The sequence below is a fragment of the Boleophthalmus pectinirostris genome, unplaced genomic scaffold, assembly GCF_026225935.1.
Source record: "Boleophthalmus pectinirostris isolate CB_2022bp ecotype Guang Dong unplaced genomic scaffold, ASM2622593v1 HiC_scaffold_9, whole genome shotgun sequence".
Taxonomy (NCBI): Eukaryota; Metazoa; Chordata; class Actinopteri; order Gobiiformes; family Gobiidae; genus Boleophthalmus; species Boleophthalmus pectinirostris.
In genome coordinates, this window is record NW_026571541.1 from 26559114 (window position 1) to 26586699 (window position 27586).

The 27586-nt window shown below is 37.2% G+C and overlaps 1 protein-coding gene across 1 annotated transcript in view; it reads right to left on the bottom strand.

Moving 5' to 3' along the window:
- Positions 1–25754, bottom strand: part of zbbx (zinc finger, B-box domain containing) — a 33137-nt gene extending 7383 nt beyond the window's left edge. Inside the window, exons 1-6 of the mRNA XM_055166701.1 lie at positions 25646–25754; positions 24092–24206; positions 22168–22281; positions 6222–6324; positions 3967–4018; positions 3316–3422 (exon numbers count right to left, since the gene is read on the bottom strand). Coding sequence (XP_055022676.1) covers positions 3316–3422; positions 3967–4018; positions 6222–6324; positions 22168–22281; positions 24092–24183 — 468 coding nt within the window. The 5' untranslated portion in view covers positions 24184–24206; positions 25646–25754. The remainder of the gene's footprint in view (positions 1–3315; positions 3423–3966; positions 4019–6221; positions 6325–22167; positions 22282–24091; positions 24207–25645) is intronic.
- Positions 25755–27586: the final 1832 nt, after the last annotated feature.

Here is a 27586-nt window from a genome sequence, read left to right on the forward strand (position 1 = left end):
AATACTAATTATTCAGAGAGACACGATCACTCAGACAACAATAAAATATTCTCATAATGTTCAATAATGGTCAAATCCACCTTTATTTTGTGATTTACAAATAATATCTATAGACTTGGGTCGTGAAAGTTTGTGACTTTTAAAATATGGGTCCCCAGAAAAAAAGTAAAAGCATTTCCACGGAGATAAGCAGGTCTCCACTAGAAATGCTCACCAAATGCAGGGGTGAAAACTTGTCTTAATACTTCTAACACTCATTATTTTATTAATAAAAATACATGTCAATGCCTTTAATTGGTTAAAAGAATGATTAAACTGCCAGAAAAAAAAAAGTTCCTAGCACGTTGTAGATTGTCCCGGTATTTCAGAGGGATTACTGTGTTGATTACAGGTAGAGATGTTTGCTTTTAGAACTCTGCGCTACTTTTTGTATTTTTGCACCTTCCTTTTCAACCTTTCTAACACAGATTTAACTGATGTAAAACTATGATAACTTTTCACCAGAGGTACAATCCACCAAAGCAAGTACGAATTAGAAAAATATAAAAACCTATTATTTGAACTTTAAATAACATAACAAAGACACACACAATCAACAAATCTCAGTTAAGCAATCATACACACATTTGCGCAACACTCCAGTTACAATATGGCTTTCAATGACCCCATAAAACATCGCCTTATTTCCCCTTTAAGCCCAGAAGGATAAATTACACACGCTCCCAAGAGCCTAGGTATCTCAACCAGGCAGTAAATGGCATTTTGATGACTTACCAGCCCCTGTTCTTGCCTGAATGAGCCTGGAACACAGCATAAGGTAGAAATTGTGTCCACAGACAGTTGTAAGTGTGTGGCAGCATGACTCAGAGTGTGCTTAAGTTAAAGTCCGGGCGAAATGACCGAGACAACTGCAGTACTTGGCCTTAATGTCGCTGTTAAGGGTAGTAAGGGTTGGACCAAACGAGGGTGTGCGCGTGTGTGTGAGTGTGTGTGTGTGTGTGCTAAGTCAAACTACTACTATCAACCATTAGGGCATCGCCATGGGGGATGGGGTCATTATGCGTTTCATTCAACCATTTGGTGACAACAAGTTCTATTGCACCATTCAGCAAATTACCACATTCTGTTTAAGCGGTGTGTGCCTAAAATAACCAGAGCAAATAGTGTAACTCCTCCTCGGTCTTTATATTTGTCACTCTGGTAATAATGATACTGTCCTCTCATTTTCAGCCCTCCAGAGGTTTGCACATTCATAAAAGCTGCTTTGGAACTTTTGCTTTTAAGCTATTATAGAAATGGGCAAAATACACATTTGTTGTGGTTTCTGCCTCGAGAGTACCAATTTCACCGATCTTGTTTTTTTTTTTGTTTTTTTTAAAGCAACACTGAGTAACTTCCTGGATTTGGCACATCCACTGCATGCTTCCATGGAAAAAAGAAAATTAAAACCACCCCTTGGAACATTCTCCATGGACACTATCAAAAAGCCAGATGTTGGTTAAAAAAGAAGTAGTAAAATAGTATACTTTTGGCAGTTTTGTCACATTTGTGCAATATTTTAAAGGTCCTATATTACACAAAATTGACTCTTGTGAGCTTTAAGCCATGTCAAAATGTTGTAACCTCACCAAAAACATATCTGGAGTTGTGTTTTGTTTCATTCACATGTTTGAATCATGATCAGAAAACTGCACAATTTAACACATGTGTAAATGTCTTAGTTGAAGTTCTAGATCTTTTTTTTATAGCCTGAAGAATTGTATGTTTATAAGTTTATAAGTTCTTGGAATAATGACATATTTTATTTTCCAAATTGCTCCTTGGATTGAAATCCTTATGCTATTTCTGTTACCACTATCACATCACTGCAGTAACAACTACTACTTTTAAACAAAGAACATGGCACTTTTATATACAGCAAAATATTGTGTACAAATACTACTTCTGACAACTGATGAATCTTTTGCCCTGAACGACTGCCTCGGAATCTAAGTCTTAATGAATGAACAGACTCCCACACGAGTCCATTACACAGCAGTACAGTAAACGTGATCAGAGCCTAATGCACTGCGCCCGTCACGCTGTTCCCACATGAACAGGGGAGAGTGGAAATACACAGATAAACAGATTTCACTACGAGAGGTCCGAGTATTGACAAAGGGATTTGGCTTAAGTGTTGTTAATACAAACACAAACATCCAGACCACCAGGGGGAGTGGTCAGTGTGGTACAGGGAGAATAACATTAGTGAATTGTGTTGCGTTCAAACGACAGCACAACAATCCAAAATATCAATAGTTTAAAGGTCCTATATCGCACAAAATGGATTCTTGAGAGATTTAAGCTATGTTATATTGTTGTTATCTCTTCAAAAATATATCTGGAGTTGTGTTTTGTTTCATTCACACATTTGAGTAGCTCAAAATGCACTGTTCTACCTCAAGATGTCATCAGCTTCAAAAATGTATTGTCAATTCTTCATACCAAAAACATATAAAGAATCTAAATTGTGTTTCTCACTCCCATGCGCATAAACAAATAAGAAATGTAAATAGTGCAAAAGTGCAAAAGGTGATGTTGTGTGGTAGTTTTCAAGTTAACAGCTATCTTTTGCCTTTAGTTCAGTAGAGACTGATTATTCTAGGGCTGAAATGATCCAAATGATTCTAGTGAAGGTGTATGGAGTTTAAAAACACAGTGGAGTACTTCATGTATTACCACATGACATCAGGAGGAAGAGAGTGTTTTCTGTTTGAGAGAAGAACCGAATAATGCAGGGTTTGTGAGTTAAACATGTGTGAATAAACCAAAACACAACTCCAGGTGTGTCTTTGATGAGGAAATAACATTATAACATTGACCAGAAGATATTTTAATATGGGACCGTTAAAAAATGAGCTGAAGACAGGTCCGAATTCATCTGTCAATCACGTCCCTCTCAACTCAGGCAAATGCATCAGTGAGCAGACTTACAACAAGTATTGGAGAAGTGTGTATTCTGGATCCCAGGCAAGTAAGTTTAAGGAGCTAATCCCAAACAAATAATGATAAGGTTCAACATTTGAGGATCATAATTTTGGATATTTCTTCCAAAAACAGTGAGTCTTCCTTAGGATTTTGCCCTCCATCTGAAATTATGGCATCACCAAATTCAAGAAAGAGAACGCAGCCTATCCATGGGTTTGAAAGCAATTGCTATAAATTAAAACTAAATATTATATCTTTTGAATGGTGAAAAGTCCTCATGCATTTTCATAAAACAGGAGGCTAAAAACTCATGAGTAGCCCTTGCACTTAAATGGTGAGTGTACATACTACTCCAGCAGTCCTGACTTCACACTGTCCACACGTAATCCCCTTCAGCTTGCTTTTTCTCATCGCTTTGGGAGCCGCTGTGGCTGGAGACGGAGGTGGGGGCCGTGCTGCAACAGACACAAAAAAACCAAGATAAAAATACTTACTTTGAATGCAGTACAGTGATGGAAACTTTTTCACTTTTCACAATGTATCTCTGGGTTTCAGGGTGGTAAAAATAGGACTGCTGCAATAGCTGTTGACAATACTAGAATATTATCTTGTTTATTTTTTTTATTTTAATGTCAAAGGTTCTGAAAATGGCCGTCACAACAAATCAAAGCCACATGTTTATAACCTGTATATGAAAACTGTACTGGCAGTAACAATGTAACCCTCAATAAAGACCTAAAAAGAATTATAAAACACATTATTTTGACCATTAATTTTCTTGATTCATGAAGCACTTTTATAACACATGAACTAAAGTAACAGTTTCAGTTTCAGTGATGGTGGGTAGTTCTAATGCAATAGTCAGAAAAATCCTAACCTCATTAAAGCTTTACAAAAATCTACCAAATAAAAATAGTTACATAGCAGGTATCTACAAAATGACTATGTAGTATGAAGAAATATGGAAAAAATATTGAACTTAGCCATGACCCCACTGACCGGTCAGAGGTTCATCCTGCAGAACACGGATCTTCATTTTCCCAGCTGATAACTGTGTGAAAAAAGAAAAATCAGTCATTGGGCTCTGTGCACAACGGCAAACTCAGTGTTAGCATCACTACTTCCTGTCCATTTTAATTTCTATGGAGTTTTTGCGGAGTCCATAGAGATGTATAAAGGCCCATTCAAATCGGGGCGTCAAGGAGTCTAGTTTATATCCAAAGTCAACGTGGATGAGTGTCTAGGGCGTCCTGCATTTTTGCGGCGCGTCTTCGGGCGTCAACCAGTCAGGGGTGACTATCCAGTGACGTAGCGACCTTATTATCCGGAAGAAACAGACAGACCCGAGAACCAGGGCAGGGAGCGGAGGGGAGCCACAAACATTAGCGGAATATAAATATATATGACGCAATCACTAAGCCGATTGCCAGGACTACACCAGGACAGGACCAGGACTAGGCCAGGACTAGAACAAGACTGAACCAGGACTAACAGTTAAATGCATGCAGTATTGTTCATATGTTAATTTATGGTGTAATAGAATGTCCATAGCCTCATTGACGATCAATGCTCAAGTTAAACCTTCGTGGAATTTCATTTTAAATATTTCTTAAGAAAAAAATACATGGAAAACTTTATCTAAGTGTATAATTCTCAAACAGGCTGTAACACCTCTATTCAAACAGTGTGAGATACAGGACTACATACATACCATACTCCAAACAACTGTACAAACTGACCAACTTAATGTAACAGATAATACCCTACCTACAACTGTACAACTGTACAACAACTCACCCTTATGTCATAGATAATACTCCCTACAACTGTACAAACAACTCACCCTTATGTAACAGATAATACAACAACTCACCTGACAGATAATACTACAACTGTACAACAACTCACTCCTATGTGACAGATAATACTCCCCTACAACTGTGTACAACAACTGTACAACAACTCACCCTTATGTAACAGATAATACTCCCTACAACTGTACAACAACTCACTCCTATGTGACAGATAACCCTATGTCCTGTCAGTCACTATTTCATCTTTGCATTGTTTCTCCTTACGACCTCTTGCATATTATTCAGGTATTTTTATTACTTTTTATTACTTATTTGTACTTTATATTATTTTTACTTGTACATATACATTTATATAATTATGCCTTATTTGACACCAGTCTCTTGTTATTTTTGCTACTTATTTTGAATGTATTATTGCCATTTATATCTTTGCTCTTTTGCTCTTTATTATATTATATTGTGATGTTTGAGCCACTGCGTCAAAATAATTTCAGTTGTGGATCCATAAAGTTTTGTCCAAGTCTAAGTCTAAATATCATCACACAGAATCTAAGCCCAAGTAATTTACACTATTTACATTTGAACTCAACAGAAGTTTCAGAAAATGTCCTAATTCCTGCTGTTTGAACAACATTTAAACCCAAACACCTGTGATGAGGTCACGCTTAACAATGCGACACAGTAAGTTATAGCTGGCGCGCTGCTGTGCTCAGAGCCTATTGTCGCTCCACAGTCTATACATCAAATAACCCAAATACAGATACATAGATCAAAAGACCAGGTTGATACTGAACGCAAACTGACAATCGCAGTGGTTGCAGTTATTCTGGAAATGATAAAATGTTCCTTTCAGAGACAAATATCATGTTCCGTGTCTAAGCTGCTGCGGTTAATATTTTAGTGTTACTTTAAAACATGATTGCTCTTGGGCACGTTTAAAATGTGCACTACGAACTGAATCTTGATTTTAAAAAAGTATTACAAATGTAATCGCAACAGTTACCATAAAAATTGCAATTACCTTCTTTCCGAAATCGTTCCACCTCATCAGTAGCCCACAGTCATTTTCAGTCAGTTTCTCTAAGTATAGCCTTGAAATGTTTAATGTCAAATAATTCAACAAAATTTTAGAGGACAAAATAGTGAACAAAATAGGCCTCTGTGAATTGATATTTCCAACGCTGTGAAAAATAAATTTCCAGGTAAATTTGTGTGTTGAGCAGAGATGAAATCTGAGGGAACAAAGCATTGTGAAATGATTTTGTTGTCCAAATAGAGCTTTCATTATTGACATGCCACGTCAACTCCACAAAACAAGAACACCGAAATAGTTCTTTTGCTGTGTAAACGTGTCATGTATTGTAAGACAACTTTCAAAAGCTTGTGTTTCGTGTTTCGTCTGAACTGAATCAAAATAAACATGTCATATTGGAGAAGTACCTTTTGGAGCTTGTCATCCTTGGTTCTCTTGGGGTTTATCAACGTTGCAGCATTGTTTAAAGGCCTCGGCTGTCCAGACTTCCATCTATAACTGCTGGATTGCCTAAAAAAGAGAAACTGCTGTTATTTTCATTCATTTCAGCTGATGTCAACAACATTCCCTGGGGTGGTGAAGCTAACAAGAGGCACTGCTCTGTCTGAAGCTGTGTACTTTAAGTTAAACTTCAATCTGTACTGTGTTTTAACAAAACTGTGATGATGGACTTTTGTGCCACAAACCAGGACTGAAACGAGACTAAACTGTTTTCAGTCCTGGTCTGGTACGATTCTCAGTCCTGGTCTCAGTCCCGGTCTGGTCCCGGTCTGGTCCCGGTCAGGTCCCGGTCGGTTCCCGGTCTGGTCTCGGTCTGGTCCCGGTCTGGTCCCGGCCTCAGTCCTGGTCTCAGTCCCAGTCTGGTTCCGGTCTCAGTCCCAGTCTCAGTCCTGGTCTGGTTCCAGTTTCAGTCCCAGTCTGGTCCTGCTCTCAGTCCCAGTCTCAGTCCCGGTCTCAGTCTCGGTCTGGTCCCGGCCTCAGTCCTGGTCTCAGTCCCGGTCTGGTCCCAGCCTCAGTCCTGGTCTCAGTCCCAGTCTGGTTCCGGTCTCAGTCCCGGTCTCAGTCCCGGTCTGGTCCCAGTCTCAGTCCCAGTCTGGTCCTGGTCTCAGTCCCAGTCTCAGTCCCGGTCTAGTCCTGGTCTCAGTCCCGTTCTGGTCCTGGTCTCAGTCCCGGTCTCAGTCCCGGTCTCAGTCCCGGTCTGTCCTGGTCTCAGTGCCGGTCTGGTCCCAGTCTCAGTCCCGGTCTCAGTCCCTGTCTGGTCCTGGTCTGGTCCCGGCCTCAGTCCTGATCTCAGTCCCGGACCTGATTTAGTCCTGGTCCAGTCCGTATGCGGCGCAAAAATCCGGCATCGCAGTTTAAGTCACGGAAACGAGACACGGCCGTTATCCATCAAAATCGAAAACTGAAAAAACAAATCATTATCTGTTTTTTCATTTTGGTTTTGGAGTCAAATAATGAAGAAAACTGTTGTTTTTTCGTTTTCTTATTTTTGGTTTTATATTGAAAAATGAATTTCAAACGGATTCCACCTCATTCAATGTTTTGTTTAGTTTTTCTTACTACATTCTACATTTTGGATACATACACAAGACATCAGATATATGAAACAAGATAGTAAAGAAAAATGTGAAATAACTCTACTTAATATTTATCTATATAGCAAAAAAATGGTAATATGAGGCTTTGGTTATTTAACTTTTTCTACATAATTTCATACATCTTACTTCATATACTTGACATCTTCTGTATGTATATCAAATGTACAAAGTCGTAAACATAGAAAAAAAAAAAACATTGAATGAGAGGGTGAGTCCAAATATTCGACTGGTGGTGTACTTCTAACCAAAGTTTTCATGTTTTAATTATGACTTTGTTTGATGAGATAGTACATGTGGGTAATCAGTTTAGAGTCAGTTTATGTTGAGTTCTAGAACTGAACAGCTACACCTATGTCCTCACCTGAAATTTAATCCAAAATGCAGGAACACATTTTTCATTAATCAGTCACGATGTTGCCATTTATTTTCATTAGTTAAATGATAAATTTTGAGCAATTGAGACAGGTTTGCACCCTTGTTAACATAATGGTTGCTAGGTAACAGGTAGAGAAATTACCTCCACGTACGGTATGTCTAGGGAGACCAGACGTCCCTATTTACCCGGGACAGCCCCAGTTTTGAGCTCTGTGTCCCGTCCCAGCAGATTTATACAAAACCAATGATTTGTCCCAGTTTTATACAAGAAATGTCCCCGGTGTCTCTATTTTTGACCAATTTGATCCCTGCCAACAGTAAAGAGAGGAATAAACTGTCATTTGTTTCAAGAAAATACAGAAAAGCTGCTTAACAATGACCAAAACAGAACAGCGACTATCCTGACTCACATGTTCATCATGAATGGGCTGAGTGCAACAGTTTTCCTTAATTACGCTCTCGTTTCACTATTTTATTATTAACAACCAACCCAAACCAAGGACCCTTTTTAATATTGAAAAATGTTGAAATTTGGTCACCCTACGTATGTCCTATCTATTGCCAGTGTCCAACAGAAAGTAAAATTACAGTCATATGTGCTTTAATGTTGGAGAGCAACCGCAGCAATAGTCTAAGTATCAAAGTCTTTCTTCACTACAATTTCCTATAGAATCCTGCTTATGTAGCAACTGAGAAAACAAAAACCACACATTTGGAAACCCAGTGGGCAGTCAGGCTGAAAGATGCTGATTAGATTTATGCTTGGGTTCAGTTCATTGAGGCTCTCTTAGCATACAGTACATTGTTCTAACCTTAATGATCATTAGACCAGGACCAGTGTGCACAGTGAACCCATACACTTATTACTCAGTCTGATCATGCTGAAAATGTGTTTTAGGGGGAGATGGGAAGGGAAATGTATTATTGGTAAACTTTCTCTCATGCGTGTATCCTTTCTTACTGGACACATGGTTAGATCTTTTTTTGCTCTATCTTTCCCCTTCATGGGATCATAGGTTTCTGCAGTATACACTTTGAGGCTCATACTGACAGATAAAGACTACTGGTATATAGGTTCATAAGTAAAAAATAATGGCTTAAATGAAATAAAATAATTTCTAAAGCAGTGGTGCAAGAAATTAGCCAGGCTGGCGCCATCTAGTGCCTCCGCTCAATTTCATTTCTCTCCAGCGACTAGGTCAGAAATCAGAATATACTAAACGGTTTGCAAGAACCCCAGAAGTGTGAGTCCATACATGATGAAATCAGATGGACAGATAAAGAGTTGTATCTATCTGATTTCAGAGAGCGTGATTGACAGGTGGATTAACCAATCAAAGAGATGCACAAACATTGCAATATCGACTTAACGTTCAATCTATGAAAGTTGGAACAATATATTTTGGTGTTCAAAACGTACCATGTGTGCATTATCTTTGTTTAAGTGGGAAGATGTTGTTTTTTGTTGTTGTAATATGATAAGATTTCATTCTGCTATTTATTTGTTCTAGCTCTTGTCACTTAATTTACAGGGATGATCTTGCATTATCGTTATTGTATTGTGTTGTAAAGCAATTTCAGTATCATAGTTTATCTCTGTAGCAATATATCATGCTTCAAAATGTGTTATTGTGACAGTCTGAGTTGTTCCTCTAAATGAACAACTAAATTATTATTAAATAAAGACAGTGTACAGTAAACATTGTAGTATATGGAGAGAAATAAGTGACAGGGAATAAACTGCATCTTACTAATATGCACAGAAGCAGGCCAGGCACTCCTGTCAGTCACACAAAGTGAAGACGAGCAGAATCCTCCTCATTTAGACAGGACTTATTCATGCTCGTGTGCTTGAATTATTGATGCTATTTATGCTATTGTGATGTCTGGCTGTCTTTGAAAGAAATGTATTTTGGTTGGAGCTGGCAGCCTGTCAGACCCTGGCATGGTGTGTGCGCGCGATGCCAGAGTTGCCAGTGCTCCTGACACTGTTGCTGCACCGCACTGACACTGAGGGTGGGCGTCAGGTAATCTCCACGGCAACGTCACCCGGGCAACTGGACTGTCGCTACAGGAGACAGCCGAGGCACACCTCTGTCAGCGCAGGATGACAGGGCGGCCCCTCCGGACATGCCACCTGGAGGGAGAGAGACAGAGGGAAAGAGAGAGAGATAGAGAAAGAGAGAGAAGAAAGAAAGAGAGACAGGGATAACAATGAGGGAAAGTAAAGAGAAAAAGAAAGAGAGAGAGAGAGAAAGAAAAAAGGAAAGAATGACAGAAAGAAAGAGGAGAGAGAGAGAATGAGTGAAAGAAAGAGAAAGCAAGGGTGTTGGAGAGAGCTGGAGTGAGTTCAGGTCACCTAAACCTAAACACATAAACGCAAATATTTTTTATTTTTATAACTTTTTTTTGTGGTTAGGGGAGCAGAGGTGAGTTGGTTTATTCAAGTACCAATATAATCGGAATAATTTCAATTCAATCTATACTCAAAAAAACCTAAACCTATATTTTATTAGCCTGATTCATCAGCTGGTTTCACTTCGTGGAAACCATCTGACCGTGCAGCATTAGGATTCATTCACTCGACTGTAGGTGGGTACTTTTTTTATTTAACAATCGCTGCTGTTTGGTCTTGACATATGTAATGAGTCATATCCCGTAGGAAGAAGGGCAATAACATCTTTCCCCTTGATAAAATTCACCAGACATTCTCTTTGTTCCGGTTTTAAATCCTCGATCTTGGGAATCGTTGCCAACACAGAATGTATGGCTTTGTCTAAATCTGTCACGACCGCTTTATTTACTGTTGTGCTGCACCACAAAAAGGGACCCAGACAGGCACTTGCATTTGACGTCATGTCTTCACAGCTCTTCGCTGATTGGCCACTGTGCAGTCTACATCTTGCGGGGTTCTTGCAAACTGTCTAGTTTATTCCGATCCCTGACCTAGTCTCTGGAGAGAAATTGAGAGGACACACTAGGTGGTGCCAATCTGGCTAATATTTTATATAAATGGAAAAAAACTTTGGATTTCATTGGTAATTGTTATTTCCCATGTTGTTTTCAGTGTGCACTACATATCGCAAATCTAATCAGAGTTTCAATACTTGTCAGACAAACTGCAATTTGATTTTGTTTCCAAAATAGTGCAGCCCAATTCTGAAGTGATTTCACCTTACACCACTACCTTAAACTCAAGCAGAGTTTTCAAAAAAGCATTACCTCATACATTTGAAGTGCTCCTTCAGTTGGCAAAATATTTTGTTTTTGTCCAAGGAAAATGCCAGACAGCACGGAGATGACCAATAAGTGGTCTATTGGTAGGACCTTTATCTTAGATCAGTTAGTCCCACTGTTGGCCATTGGTAAATTCCACTGCCTTTCTGGATGAGAGGGCACATCCATCCCATAATAACCAGTGTGTCTTGAACATAATGAGCGTGCTCTCTCCAAAGGTCTCCCCAAGCACCACTTCTCAACCCAATTTGCCATATGGTGCCACCAGAGATAGTCCTTATGGATTTTTCCTGTTCTAACACCCCAATTAATCTACACAGCACCATCAAGATGAGACATTTAAGACAACACAGTTGCCAGAACCTATCAGACACTGAATACAACATCCATTTGCCAGGCTTGTAGTTAAGGCAGGGACACAATAATCAAATCATGAACTCATCTCTGTGGCCATATACATTGGTAAACTTACCATAACATTATTATTATTATTATTATTATTATTATTATTATTATTATTATTATTTTATTTATTTTTATTTTTTTATATTTTTTATTTTTTTTTTTATTAGACTTAGACAAACTTTATTGATCCACAAGGGAAATTATTTGCATTTTCCCATGAATACGGCTCTATGTTCACTTGTTCACACCCACACCTCATATTACTTCAGCAATGCTCTGATTAAACAGTTACAATGCAGAAGCAGATTAACATTATTCAACTCTTCATGGAAGTCTTGTTAGTAGAGACAGGCTGATATCAACACCACAATAATAATGTCTCATTTTCAGACAATAGAATGTAATTTTGAACACAAAAAGTGCTTTCTTTACGTCACCATGCATCTTATACTAGCTCTGATAAAGCTCAAGATCATACTAAAACAGTTCAGAAAAATCCTATTTTATCTTGTTTATGTGATGTTTTGAGTATCGATACTTATTCAAATGAGATACTAGTTCGAAACTGATTTGATACTTTTGACAACCCTTCTTCAATGCAATATGTAGTAACTTTAATTAAAAACATGATAACATTTAAATTGTAATCTGTCTCCAAGTAAATTGTGATTATGTTTTTTAGCATCACCCATGAAACCCAAGTTACAACATCATAAAAAACTTTTTTGTCTCCTTTCTGTGTGACAGGACGGGACATGAATCTAGAACATAACAGTGGACAGCACTGGACAGAGGGGATGTAAGAAGAGGATTTGTTGATAAGGAGAAAGCTGTGAGTCTAAGCCACGTCGGACTAAAGACAAAGCTACACTAAAGCCTTGGCTGGGGCACACAATAACACGCCACATTTGACTCCATACACACTGATTTATTTTTGTATTTTTCAAAATGATATTGTCTAAGATTCTTTGAGAACAAAAGAACTAAAGATGGACAATAAATTGGTAACAGTGATGTATATATATTTTTTTAGGATATTCAAGACATTTTACACAACAGAAAGAATAACGAGCTCCTTATAGGTTGCCAGATCCTATAACTTAAAGGGGCTCTATCCGAATTTTCTTTTCATGTTGTTTTGCCTCAGTTGTAAAAGCAGCTCAAGGGTCAAAATGAACCCACTGTGTGCTGTCTGCATGTAAATAGCATGAACCAGTAAGTGCACTCATAGCATGCTGACTGTTCTTATCATTATTGTGAGCGTAAAACTCTGCTCTGGCCTCTGAAAGTTGTGAAAAGAGCTTGTCTCATTGCAGTGAATAATTAGGACCCCTGTTAACCATTTAAACTGAATTAGTTCTGTTTGTCACATTTTTAAACGCCTTTAAACCCCAAATGGCTTTTAATCATGATGTGTGAGAAGAGGAGAGAGATGAAGGAGGCAAGGACACAAGGAAATCAGGAGAAAATCTTCCACAACCTGAGCACTTCATTAAAGGGCCTATGCTGCTCGATTTTCTGATTTATGTTAAAAACTTTCACCTAGTGACGTCATGTGCTCCTCTGTGTTTTTAAACTCTGCACACTTTCACTTGAGTCAGTTTGATCATTTCAGCTTTAGAAATGTCAATCTACTGAACAAAATGTAAAAGATACAGTTGTAAACTTGAAAACTACCGCAACATGACATCACAAGGTGTAAGAGAGCATTTTGAGCTTTGGGGATGCAGACAGCCATTCAGGATTACTCAAACACGTATGAATGAAACAAAAAACACCTCTCAGTATGTTTTTGATGAGGGAACAACATGGCCAGCCATTTCCAGTCCTTTTCACGCAATGTCAAGGTACAGGTGAAATCAAATGACTCATATTTTAGTGCACAAGTCTGCAAATAGGTTAGAAACATTTGATTTCAAATGATTTATGACAAGTGTCCTATTTAATAAAAAAATAAAAAAAATCATATTGAGAGAACTGATCAGGTCTGATTTTAAAAGTGGAGGCAAATCTTGTCAGCTAAATTTTGTAACTAAAAGGTGAAGCAAACTTTCACAAATTATAGCATTAGAGGTAGACCAATATATCAGTCTAAGGTATTTTGACTTTTTAGCATATCGGTTATTGGCTTTAAATCTCCAGCACAGACCAATATTTTGTTTTGCCCGACCTGCTGTCTAAAAAATACACACAAGTTTATTTTAACACCTTATGTGAAGGTTGATCTCTATATAGTATTATTCAAAACAACAACATTTTTGGATATGTTGACCCAACTAGTGCACAATGTAATCTGCAAAGTAACTAAAAGTGGTATAATGTAAAAAGTTTCAGCATGTATAAAAAAGTGAAACACATTTTTGCTATGATGAACAACGGCCCTAAAAAGCTGCACTCCTCCCTCTTCATTGCAGACTGATGAGGCCATTATCTCTCAGTTATCCAAATGTAAAGTATTTCCTGTGCACCATCAGCAAAGGGAACATCTCTCTTTATCTTTAGCTCATCGCCAAAACAACTCATCACCATCAGTGCCTACTCCGGCCCAGTAGACTTGCCAAACGGCCTGTCCAAACTCTCAATGTCCATGCTGCTTGCTCAGAACCATCACACCACTATATAAACGTTTGTGATTGTTTGTATCCTCTTCTGAGAATTTTCAATACACCATTTTGATACAGCGAGTTCAATTGAAAACGTGAAATTTATTCAAAACTGCGTACAAAATTAAATTGAAATTCATTCAGTCCCCTTATACAGTATGTATTAGATAGAAAGCCATCTATATATCTACTCTACTCTCTTGTGTCTGAATACTAAGAATGGGTATGACAAAGTAAATAGTAAATGTAAGTTGCTTTTGAAAACGAATGAAAAGTAGATATTGAGTTGTAGCATCAGAAAACCCTGTGAGAGGATCCAGTTCACACAGTGGCGGAGGTGTCGTCTCTGATCTAAAGCCTGGGACAGTGGAGTGTTCTGAACAGTCAGGGCCCATTAGTGACACCGCTGCACAAGTCACCACATATTAGGAATAAACAAGCACTCTTCTCACATGAGGAGTTAGCAAAAGGAGCACAGGCGAAATTAAAAAGTGGAACACCATCTTTCTGTCACTTCATATTAACCTCTCATCTGCACACAATGGTATAGTACTGTTACTGTGGAGACAAATGTGTGCATGTGCTCAGCACCTGACACATTAGAGAATGTTTTATCAGAAAGCTTTATGGGACAGAGAAAAGTACAGTGTTGACAGCCCTGCTAGAGTAAACTCCATATTTTTATTCCAACTATAATTAAGGCCAATGCCCACTGCAGCACAAAGCTTTACAGTGCACTATTTGACGTGAGTCAACTCAAGTGAATGCATCAGCACACAATGCTGCACATCACAGATCTTAAAAAGGCTTGAACACAGATTTTGGAGAGGCTTTTTGTTGCGTGTGTGGGGGTGTGTGTGTTGCTGAAATGAGTGACCAAGTGCAAGGCAGAGAGAGGAGAGAAAAGGCGGTGGTTGGAGCAGCTTAGACTGAGTTGCAGAAGTAGCAGAGGATCTGTTGCTTTCTCTGCAGCTGCTGCAGCTCTCGTCCCCCTCCTCCGAGTTAGAGGTGCATCTGTCGGTCACAGAGCAGAGACCTGTCTCATAGAAAATAATAGAGGTGACTTTTTTGCTTCACGTCAAAACACCACTATGTGAGGCGGCTTCAGCTTGACGTTTAAAGTATGTTCTCTTTTTAGTCAGGTAGGCGGGCCAATACTGCCAGTAAAACAAAGATAGTTTTTAATATTTAAATACTATGCAGTTTCCAGAAAATTATAATTACAATCAAAAGCACTACAGTAGCAATTATTCACTCACTCCCCACACTCAGAGGTTCTATGCTATAGCAAGAGATGCCAACCACCACCAATACCTCACACAACACATTCATACTATGCACAGTAGGTTGCCCAATGACATAACAAAAGTATGGGTATGGACAGGTCACATTTAAGAAGATAAATGTTCTGGTTTTAAGACAACTGCTCTACAACCTATGTATAGATTCATAAAGGTGCGATGTAACTTTTCTGGAGGGTCAGTCACCTTCTTGTCACATAGAGATGTTATTGTTTTACCTGGAATCTACCACAGTATGACATTAGACTAATCAATCAACCCAGAACAAGAACAACAATAAAAAACTTTCTGTGTTTCGGTATGCAGGGTTAAACTGTGGAATAATTTAAAGAGAGATTTAAAGGATTGTATTCATTATTTCAAACTATTAGTCAAGCGTGAGGTATTCAACAGCTATAGGTTGGAACAAGGGTAATAATTACACTAGAGGTGAGCAGTATTGAAATTGTACATAAAATGCCCCCAAAAAAAGGTTAAAGGTACAACAATGGGTTCATAAGGGTTGGTGATCGGCACAATTGGGTGTAATGAGTCAGCACAGGAAGTGAGTGTTTTTCAGTATTATTAGTATTACTATTCGAGGGATGGGAGCTTAAAAGTTCATACTTCTCCCCACTCCCTTTCGAACAGCAATGGAAGCATTCACACTTATAACTTAATATTGTATTTAATTGTCTGTGTTTAATCTTGTCTGAGATGGCTATATTTATATATATAGGGTGTAAGTGTGTATATGTATATGTGTCTATATATTGCTTTGTTTTTTTTGTGTTTTATTTTCTATTTTTCATCTTCATTGCCATGTTCAAAATAAAACAAATAATCTAAAAACTTATATATTTTTGTACTATTTATTCAATTACATGTGTTTTTATTGCTCAAAAATATGCATTCTATTGTTACAGTGAGCAGGATCACCTCTCCACAGATCTGACTCTTAACTTGAGCTGGTGATAGATAACTACTTTGCCTTGAATGTCAGATAGATAGATAGATACAGTATAAAGATAGACAGAATTTCCATGGAGACGAGCAGGTTGTAGACCCTCCACTAGAAGTGTTGCAAACTTTGAGATCGCTGATTCGTTCTAACAAACTGCCTGAAATAAGGTCAACTGAGAAGATCGCGCAACAACAAGAGATAAACACGCCAACAAGTCACTACAATTACAGATTTTTTTTCCTAAGGACAGTTTGTTCTGAACACATTGTTTCTGTAATGTAGCTATCTGTTTGTCTTTGTTTATTAAGACGTATTAAAAAGACAGCAGCGGCCATTACGTACAAACTTGTCCCTAAATCACTTCCACTGCAATTATCCGCGTCCCTTTTAATGCTAGCTCTGGACGGCCTGGCTACCTCATCCAACATCTATCTCGTTTTATCTGTGTATTTTGCGCCCCCCCTGAACCTAAGCCTTAAATTATGAACTTGTATTTTTATTGTAAAGTACGCACCACTATATCCATAACTCCGCGCTGGCCAAAAGCTATTAATGAAATGAGAAAAAGTACAAGTCAAATGGAGAGTAAAGTAATCATGTTAATAGCTGGTGTTTGTTTTCATTCGGCGAAGTAATTTTATGCTCAAACTGCTCCCGATGCCCCCCCCCAATTGGAATTTGTGGGATAACTGCCGCAGTAATGAATCAGGACTATTATCAAATGGGAGACCAAATAAATACTTGTGTTTTTTATGTGAGGAGTTATTGAGATAGAAAATAACACAGGGCTAATTTTCCATATCATTTGTTGTAAAATGATTTTGGATGGAAGTTCCGAGCCCACTCCTGACCTACACCAAATAGATGAAATTGGATAAAGCGGGCGGTTGTGCTTTGAGTTTTTGTTTGACATGGATAACAAGCTAACAGATCAATTTCAAACTGTTGGGAGTTGGCAAATGCTCACTCAACTGTGTTATGGAAATGAAATTACAGATAATGTGTGATATTTACAAGCCAGAATCAAAATGAAATGCCACCAACTTGAAGCAGATAACATTTCAAAATGAAAAGGGGGACACATTTTAAGAGAGAGAGAAAAAAAAAAAAAAGAATGATTGCGGTTGTGTGAGGGCAAACAGAGAAAATGAATTTCCACACATACACAGACACACTTCCAGATTCACTGTCATTCACATGGGGAATGTTATAATGAAAGTGAAAGTGAAAATGCCACTGTGGAAGACTGGACTTGTATTAGACCAAGAAGAAGGTGATATGAAACACTAAACACTCAGCCACACTAACAAATCAAGGACATGAGAACTGAATCCACACAACTTTGTTTAAGGTTGATTATTAGAGCATTAACCACTTTTCAGTCTGGTCCTGTGTCATTTGAACTCACTAATTCTTGGTTTGAAATGTGCCAAATCCAAATCTAAATCCACTTTATTTCTATAGCACATTTTACAAATAAAGCAGTTTCCAAAGTGCTGTACAGAGATCATAAAATGAAGACAACAAAAAGGTAAATTAGTAAAATTTGGTCATACCAGTCCTAAAACAATAAAACCAGTAAAATCTAAATAAAAGCAAAAACTATAAACATCATAAAATAGCAGTAAATAAGTAAAATAAATAAAATAAAATAGATCAAATAAATAAAAGACACAGAGGACCACACAACTCACGTAGTGTTAAAAGCAAAAAAGAAAATTAAAGTGGGTTTTAAGATGAGAATTCTCCATTAAAGGGATTTTTAATCATTTCATGGAGAGAATGCTCCATTAAAGGGCCCATATAACGCTATTTCCTGATTTATGTTACATTGTTGTTTTCCTCACCTTGAGTTGTGTTTTGTTTTAGTCACACGTTTGAGTAATCCTGTTTTTTAGTCTGTCTCTAGTTCAAAATGCTCTGTTCTACCTTGTGATGTACCGTAGTGGTAATTTTCAAGTTAACAGCTCCCCTTTACCTTTAGATCTGTAGAGACTGACAATTCCAGGGCTGAAATAATCCAAACAGTGAAGGTATGGACTTTAAAAGCACAGTAGAGCACTTCTTGTATTTCCACATGACATCAAAAGGTGGAACCCATGGAGACAAGAACACAACCTAAATATGCAGGGTTTGTGCGTTAAACATGGCTGAATGAAACAAAACACAACTCCGAGGATGTTTTTGACGAGGAAACAACATTATAACTTAGATCAGAAAACAGCAGCAGTGGAAGTGTCTTGGCAAAGGACTCAAGAACAGCATGGCACTAACCACTGAATCACTGTGCTTGCAAATGTTATAGAATCCACTAGTAGGGATGTAACAGTAACCAAAATATCATGACATCATATCGCCAAAAGTCTCTCAGTAACATCGTGGCCCATCACAATATATCGAATCACAAGTTTATTTGCTTAAATTTATTGTTATGGTGCAGCAATAGTTAAAAAACTGAGGGAACTACATAGACCATGATCCTTTGCTCTGTTTTAGTGCAGACTACATGAAGAAATAAATGTTATAAGCACTTTTAAATCTTAGTTCTTTGAATTAAGAAAGCATTTTGTCAATTTTAAGAGGAAAAAGGAGCAAATCTGTTAGCCTCCACAAAATATCGCAATAAATATTGTACAGTGAGACGTATATCGTGAAAATATCGCAAATTAAAGCCTATTTCTTTCCAAATATGACAATCTCGTAGCACTGTCTGTTCCTGTTCTGTTTATGCATGCTCCATCTCTCCCATACACCATAGACCCCGTCATTGTCCTTTTTTGCCCCATGTTTGACTGAGACAGGGTGGATTTCATATTTGCTCATCTTTAAGTCTTTTTATCCCCCACCTCACTGTATTAATGACTTCCTCTTTGGTTCACACCCTCCTGCGGCCCCCCTCTTCTCGCCCTTTCTTCTCTCCCTCTCTCCTCCTCTCCTTACCTGCAGTTTCTAAGCACCCACCTTATTCAGCTCGCCTCTTTTGACAGACTTACATAAAGGGGGGTTATTTTTGACTGCTGCTTGTGCTGTTGTGCAACTGTGATATCCTCGCCATCTCATCCTCTGCTGCCACATCCACGGCTTTGGTTAGATTTGGTGCTTTTATAGAGAAAAATAATGATTTACTGCACAAAAAGACACGGAGAAAGAGCAAGTAGCTTCAATACTATGACGGTCACAGGAATAGTAATGTATTATGGATTGTGCACTTAGCATTAAATTGGTAAATAGAGAGAGCAGGGTTGGGGATATTAGATTTCTATGTGGTATTAACTGCTAACACATAACATATAGATCACCGTGTTACCTTTTATTGTTTTGAAAATTCTACATTCGGCGAAAACAAGATATCAGCATGTTTTATACGTTTCCTCCTCCCTTTGCTCTCTGCGCCAAGTCATTCCCCCTTCAGAGCGTTATCACAACAAAATCAGCGTGCATTTAACTAATAAAAATACTGCACATCGCATCAGGTTTGTGAAGTTGTAGTGTATTGTTTTGTAGCATGTATTTGTTTTACAATGTTATAACATGGTAAGCTCCAAAAAGTCGAATATGGCAAAGTCTGATTTTTTTTTTTTTACTCTACAGATGAAAAATAATCTAATATCTGTGCCACTAGAACCTGAATATCCTATGACTGAAATAGAAATGGCAAAACTGAAACTTAAAATGAATGAATTATTGATAAAAACTGAATATTTGATACTTACATTTTATGCTTCTCCAGTGCTTTCATTTACATCTATAATTGAGTCATTAATTCTCACTTCTGCAATTTCCTTTACGTTATGTTCTACAATTTCACTTTCATAATTTTTTATTTTTTTTTTTTCAGTTTAAATTCTGTTTCAAATTCATTCTCAGTTCAATACATCCAGGCCTCTAGAAGCAGCTACCTGTGCTTGCCCAATCTAATAAAAGATGTCTGTCAAACTATATCTATCCATGTACTTTGCAATTTTTCCTGCAGATTATTGAAAGCTTCATTGAATTACAAGAAAACACTCAAAAGAACAGATTTTTACACTTAAGTTGCATGATTCCATGAGCTGAAACAAGCACCAGCTGACCAAGCAGTCGGGTTTTTAATCATGCACAGCAGATTTAAAAGAATATCAGATCAATAGACAGTTCCAAGCCGTGGGAATACAGCCACACTGATGCGGACCTTTGATAATTAAGCTAAATCACATTTTTCTTGTCTGAATAAAAGAAAATTCGGTTTTGTTACAATTGACAAAGTTTGAAGATTAGATCAAATGGGATATACAAACTGTCTACTAAACTATTACACTGAATAAATGAACATAACTCTTTATAGACATCTTTAAATTCAACTCAAAAAGATGCATTAATGTTACTGATCTCATTATGCCGTCAAAATCTGAATGTTTGTTTTAGATACAAACTCTCAATGTAAATGTTACCGCTCAGTCTTCCTCCTACAAGTGCGTTTTATTTTGTGATTAAGAAGCACTTAGGAGGATTTCTGTTAAAATGAGCAAAGTAAATGTTTTTTGTTTTTTTTTCTTCTAAATTTGTTTTCTCTTCCACAGCAAATGCACAGTTTATTATGGCTCTTTAAATCCTGGATGATGCTTCAAACTAACCTCAGCTTTATATTCACTCAATGCAACTTAAAAAAACAAAACAAAAACAGGTGCGCCTCCTATCTTTCCATAAGTGGTTAAAATTGTTGTAAATACTCGACATAGTGATTAGTTTGATTGACATTGCTCCTTGTTGCTAAGCGCCCGCCCCCTCCCAAACCAGCGGTCCAGCAGGGAAGGGCTGAGTATCTTCAACAACCTCACTCCTGACTGGCTCTTTTGTTGCACAGTCAGATTTCCCTGGTAGTGACCCAGCAGCAGAGGTGGGAGCAAGTCTTTGTTTTGCAAGTCTCAAGTAAGCCTCAAGTCTTTGACCTCAAGTCCAAGTAAAGTCTCAACTCAAATGCAGGCAAGGTCCAAGGTCCAAGGTCCAAGTTGAGTCTCAAGCCACCGGCCCCATAAGTCCAAGTCAAGTCCAGGTTACCTGCTTTGAGCTTCAAGTCATTTCAAGTCTTTAAACCAAAGTACCAAATATATAATATATATGAATTTTAAGATAAAGTGTACTTAAAAGTCATAGTATATTTATATATGAGTATTTATAAAGTTGAGTACATAAAAATTTAGCAAATTTTTCCTTTTTAAATGTTTTGACAAGATCTTAGAGTGAATCATTACAGTCAGAATAGAAAGAATTTAGATTTAAAAGAGCTTCTCAAGTCTTCTCAAGTGACAGGCCTCAAGTCCAAGTCAAGTCCCAAGTCACTGACCTTCAATCCAAATAGAGTCTCAAGTCTTAGTCCATTTTATCAAGTCGCGTCTCAAGTCCTAAAAATAGTGACTCAAGTCTGACACGAGTCCAAGTCAGGACTTGCAAGTCCCCACCTCTGCCTAGCAGCTTATTGGGATGTCACATGCTCTTTGGCACTTTTGTATTGTTTTCGCATCAATATCAGCGTCCTGATTAACTTCATACATAGATGTAATTCCATAACTGTAACCTAGAAATCATAATGTTAACACTGCAAATTTCTCTGATCTGGCCAAGATTTTAAAACTTGTATCAAGTTATTCATCTTGTTTTCATATTTATTATCTACTTACTAGTTCTGAGACTGCTTAATTCTAGTCTAGAGGTAGTTTATTTTAAGATAACTTGTCAAGTAAAACGATTTTGCTGCATGGACTGATAATTTCACTACTTTTAAGTCATTTTTTGATAGATTTAAGTGTTTATATCTTAAATTTTGGCCAAGATTTTTTGCAGTGAGCAAGGGCCAAAACTTGTCTAAATTGCTCAGTAGCTATGACTAGATGTCCCGTGAAGTTTTTACTCACACACGCTCCTCCTTCTCTTGGCTCATCCTCTCTTTCAGCCTCTTCAGTCTCTCTTCCATCTCATCGCGTTCTTGAGCCAAACTTCCTGTCTCCATCTTCAGCCCCTGCAGGTTCCTATGGCAACACACACACACGCACACACAACACGTTGAACATTCTCACATGTATGCAATCAATCAAGCACAATCCATCATACAAATGACCTGCCCAGACTGAGCGGCTGGCCGGGCTTTCATCAATAGCTTCAATTCATCAGATCCCTGTAGCCTACGTACAATCGATATTTTAATCAATTAGTCACTGGATCAAGGTACAACAGCGGCAAACATCAATTCAGTCAATTACCTTTTGGCAAATGAGAAACTACAGTAGGAGATTGGAGTCAGTTTCAGATGGCTTGTCACGGGCGGAAAAAAAACCTGAAAATATGGCAAGATTTTGTGATACCCTCATTTATCTAGACACAGTCTCTCAGGATTGTGTCGTCATACCACACAGAATTTTCAGCCTAATGATAAACCACTGGAGATTTTTTTGGAGATGCTAAATCCTTCATTCAAATCTGTATTCTACAATTTTTTAGAGAAAATCTGTGATAATATATGTTATACGACTGAGTTTTTTTTTTTTCCTAGTACAGATATATTGTATAAGCAGCTCTTGAAGTCAAACCTCGACACTGGTTTGTGAGAGTTATGAAAAGTACTTATAAACTTGCAGTGAATAATTAGGATGCTTTGAATGCATAATGTAAGTGAGGAGTTACTTTGGACCACTGCAAACCATTCAAAATTAACTGGTTTTGTTTTTCACATTTTTAAGACAGTACAAATCAGATACACCACGTTTAACTGTGTTTTTAAAATATTTGTATAGGCTGTTTAAATTATAACTATAGATTCTGCTTTACTCCTCAGTTCACAAAAGACACTCTTTGCCTTAGCGGTAGCAATAAACCACCATCTCTGGCTTTTGTTTACATTTTTACATTGTCTTTTCTAATGCATGCCTGTTAGTGTTTTGTACAATTGCTTCAAACATGGTGGATTTCAGTGGTAATGAGTAGCTACGGAACGATATAGAAATTTGGTGTCACAATTATCATGGCCAAAATAATTGTGATTAACAATTATATCACAAGAACTATGAAAGTTGCTGACAATTTAAAAATGTATGGATATGAATAATGATAATTTGAATACTATACATAGGTTCCATATTTATTAAACAATTGTTATAGTGTTGTACCTTGATATGAGTGAAAATAATGATCTAGAACAGGAGTCTTCAAACTTTTTCCTCAGCTGAGCTACCTTTACAAAACGAAAATTCCAGAGAACTACTAATTTTAGAAGTTGTAGAAAATAAAGAATACATAAAAGCCATGGTGAGATTTAGATGGGGTACAGTTAGATAAAACATAAACCATTATTAATCTATGAATGCACAAAATCAGGCTTCAAAATGATTAATAATAGGCATTTAATTCATCAGATTTTAGTTATTCAGGACAATACGTGTAATTTAGAAATCCCCTTGGTGAGCTACTTGAAAAGGGGTGGAGAGCTACTAATAGCTCCCGACCTACAGGTTGGAGACCCTTGATCTAGAAGAAAACATCATGGAGAAGTATCTTTTTTCAGCACATTCTGGTGATTTATGGCGATTATTTTTTTTATGGAGATTATCACGATATCTCCTTAAATAAGTAATGTATAAAATGTCCCATGAATGATTATTGTCTACCCATTTTATCACAATACATTAAATTATATTATTGTTTATTGTTCCTTCCCTAGCAACATGCATTTTATTACGCTCCAATCCGAGTGCTAAGAACAGAGAGGAATGGTAGCCATGCCAAGTGGCTTACACACTCTTACCAAATGCTTTAAATCACATCATTGATCTTTCTCCATCTCACCTGGCATTGAGCTTGACGGATTTGGCTGTGCTGTTCGGAAGCACCACAAAGTCATTTAAATTCATGGCCCTTCGCTCTTTGTGCTTAAACATTCTGTGTGATCCTGAAGTCCTCTCTGCAAAAGAATAAGCAAAAGGAGGACCGTAAAATTGGCAATGATGTGAATTAGGATTAGTAGACAAGGGTAAATCGTAAGTGAATATAAATAGAATACCTTTGTACAACAGGTAATGCTAATAAGAGCAATTTATTTTAAATTTATGGCATACCCCATCCCGAAAGTTATTTTATTAAGTTAATTACCTTTACTGAGCTGCCAGCAAAACCATAATGATCAATATTATAATCTATATTTTCTTCAGCAATATATAACACTTCAAAATTTATTATCGTGACAAGCCTAGTTGTCTCACTGCTTTCTACATCTATAAACCAAGAAAGTATAATAAGATAAGTATAATAAAATTTGGTTATTATTATAGATCCATGCTATAAACACAGATAACAGCGCCTGCTCTGACTGGCCAGAGTGGCTTGTGGTTTCAAAAAGACAAAATTCTAAATTACATAGTTAACTTAATCTAACTTTGCTACTAAAATACTAAAAAAAATATTAAAGAATACTAAAATACTACTAAAATACTAAAATAAAATGTATTTTTCATGCATTCTTTTACTTCAGCAAAACCTTGTAAGTAACTAACTATTCTTTTACGTGAGTACAAATTTTTACTCTTTACATATAAAGAAGCAGATGTTTGAATGGTTTGTTGGTGACTATTATCTCTCTCTCTCATTTCTTTCTTCATAGATCGGTTGATTGAAACGTGTCCAGAGCAAGCATATTCATAGGGTGACCAGGTTTTCAGAATTAAAAACTGGGACACACCTGGGTTGGGATGGTTGGTATCAATAAAACTGTGAAAAGAGCACGTAACATTGCCCATTCTTGACTCACTTGTGTGTCAGTCATAATCTGAGGGACTGTTGTTGCATTTATTTCTGTATTAGTTTGTCTTATGGTCATTTTCAGGCATGGTTTCTATAATTTAGCTAAACAAATACAATATATTCCCCTCTTTACTGTTGGTGGGGATCAGATTGGTCAGAAATTGGGACAACTGGGACATTTATTGTATAAAACTGGGACAAATCACTGGTTTTGTATAAATCTGCTGGGACAGGGGTCACAGGGCTCAAAAACTGGTTCTGTCCCAGGTAACTAGTCACCATGCATATTTGTGATTATTTTATAAAGTTACGTAGTGCTTTGCTCACCTCACCTCACCTTACTTTACGTTAGCAACTGTCACTAAGTAAATACTGATCCCTTAACTTTTTTTTTTTTTTTTTTTTTTTGCTAACGTCGATAACACTATATTTTTACATATTAATCAAAGACTTAACGCCAAATATGAAGATGAAAAATAAATTACAACTGCAACGAGTAGTAATTAGTTAAATTATGATACGGTGCGGTGATTATTATGTTAACAACACCTTAAAATTTACAACAAACAAATGCTAATAGCTAACGCAAACCCACGTGCTCACCTTAGCTTCTTGCACGTAGCGTTATTTCAGGATCGCACCCAGGGTTTATATGAAATACTAAAAGAAAAAAAAAAAAGAAAAAAAAAAAAAAAAAGACCTCTCCTTTCCTCCTTTCACTTCTGTCCCGTGCATGTACCGTCTGGCGCTCCTCTCATCACGTTTGTGTTCTGTATCCATGGCGACCACGTTCTTCTCGCGAGAACTGTGAAGTTGCACGGGGGTGGATTTTGGTAAGAAAAATATGAAGACTTTCACAATTTCACAATTAGAGACATTACTCAGGCGTAAAGCTCGTATCTGGAGCACTAAAAATATACCTCTAATTATTCCTACACATCAAAATTAATGTTATACCAGGTAGAGGTAGATTGTACAGTTAAAATAAGAGCTAAAATGTGCTTACTCTCGTGTTTGCAGCGGATCTTCAGTGCACTTTAACCATTATGTAGTTAAACTAATAACGTATTGCTTTATTTCACTATTACTTTGGCAGCCTCATGCTTTGAAGGTTTAGATCTACTAGTATATAGCCTATCAATCAACACTGTAGCCTTTTTTTTTTTTTTTTTTTTTTTTTTTTTTAAACATCAGCCAGCAGACCACTTGAAAAGTTGAATATATCATTCTTCCAAGGGGAGAGATATATATCGAAAGCAGCCATTAGCCATAGTCATTAAAATTACTGCTATACTGATTTATTGTTCAATACATGAAAGCTGGAATAATATATTTTGGAAGTTAATGTTTATCGTGTGTACAATTTCTTTGCAGTAGTGAGATTTTTTGGCATTATATTGTAATAAGGTCAGATTTGAGCTGTAGAGGGTAGAATAAATACCTTATATGGCTAAATATTGGTTCATTACGCTATTTATTTGTCGCAGCTCAGGCCTTTTAATGGTACTGTCTATCTAGAAATTGCTTTACTGGGACTATCCTCCTTTGTGTAAGTGGTATAAAGTATTTCAATAGTATGTTTACTACAATACAGTATTTTTCTGTAGCAATATATCATGCTTTAAGGCCTAAGTGAAAGAATATTTTGTACAAAGTCTAATAATCATAATTGAAATGTTAAAAAGCTGGTTAAAATAAAAAAAAATAAATAAAAAAAAACTGTTATTTTCACAAAGGAATATTTTTGTTACTTGTTACAGTTCACGCTTGGTGCGATAATTGGAACCTCAACCATCGAGGCCTTCAAGATGATCCAAAAATAAAATGAGATCATTTGTATCAATGTTGCCCACCACTACATCCGAGCACTTCCCTCCCCTTCTTCTCTTCCTCCATCTCTTTCTTTCTCTCTCTCATAGTTAATGGTTGACCTATCACACCTGCCATCAGTGCTCCTTGGCTGTATGACTTCTTGAGCGTGCGCAGCGGTAGATGTCATTTGGGGTCGTGACCTTCCAGCCAGATTGTGCCCGGTGCCGCTAAAAACACACCGACTCCGCCCATCTCTGTGTGTCCTCTAGGTCTTCTCCATCTGCAGCCCACATATAGAAGTCAGAGGAGCATGAGCAGGAATAATGATGAGGAGCAGAGGAGAGAGAGGAAAAAAAACCCCAAAGAGGTAAGAGAGACTGGTAAAGAGAATTTAAGTGTTGATCCTAAGGGAACAGGAGACATGACAGTTCACTTACAAAGCAGTGAAAGCATCAAAGGTGTAGTATTATTCTTTTGTAGTTAAAAATTAAATATAACAAGCTTAAAGATATGAAACCAAACATTAATCTAGAATCTAATGTGACAAAAACAGCCTAAAGATATAACAGATAATATAAAATAAAGTATGTCCTAATAATGATACAAATGAGGAGAGGAGAAACAAAGGAAGCAAAGAGGAAGGAGGGCTTGGTAAAGACTATAGTGTAGAAAACATGATACTTACTTACTTGTTTACTTAGAAATAAAGATATTAAACTAAACTAAAGAATC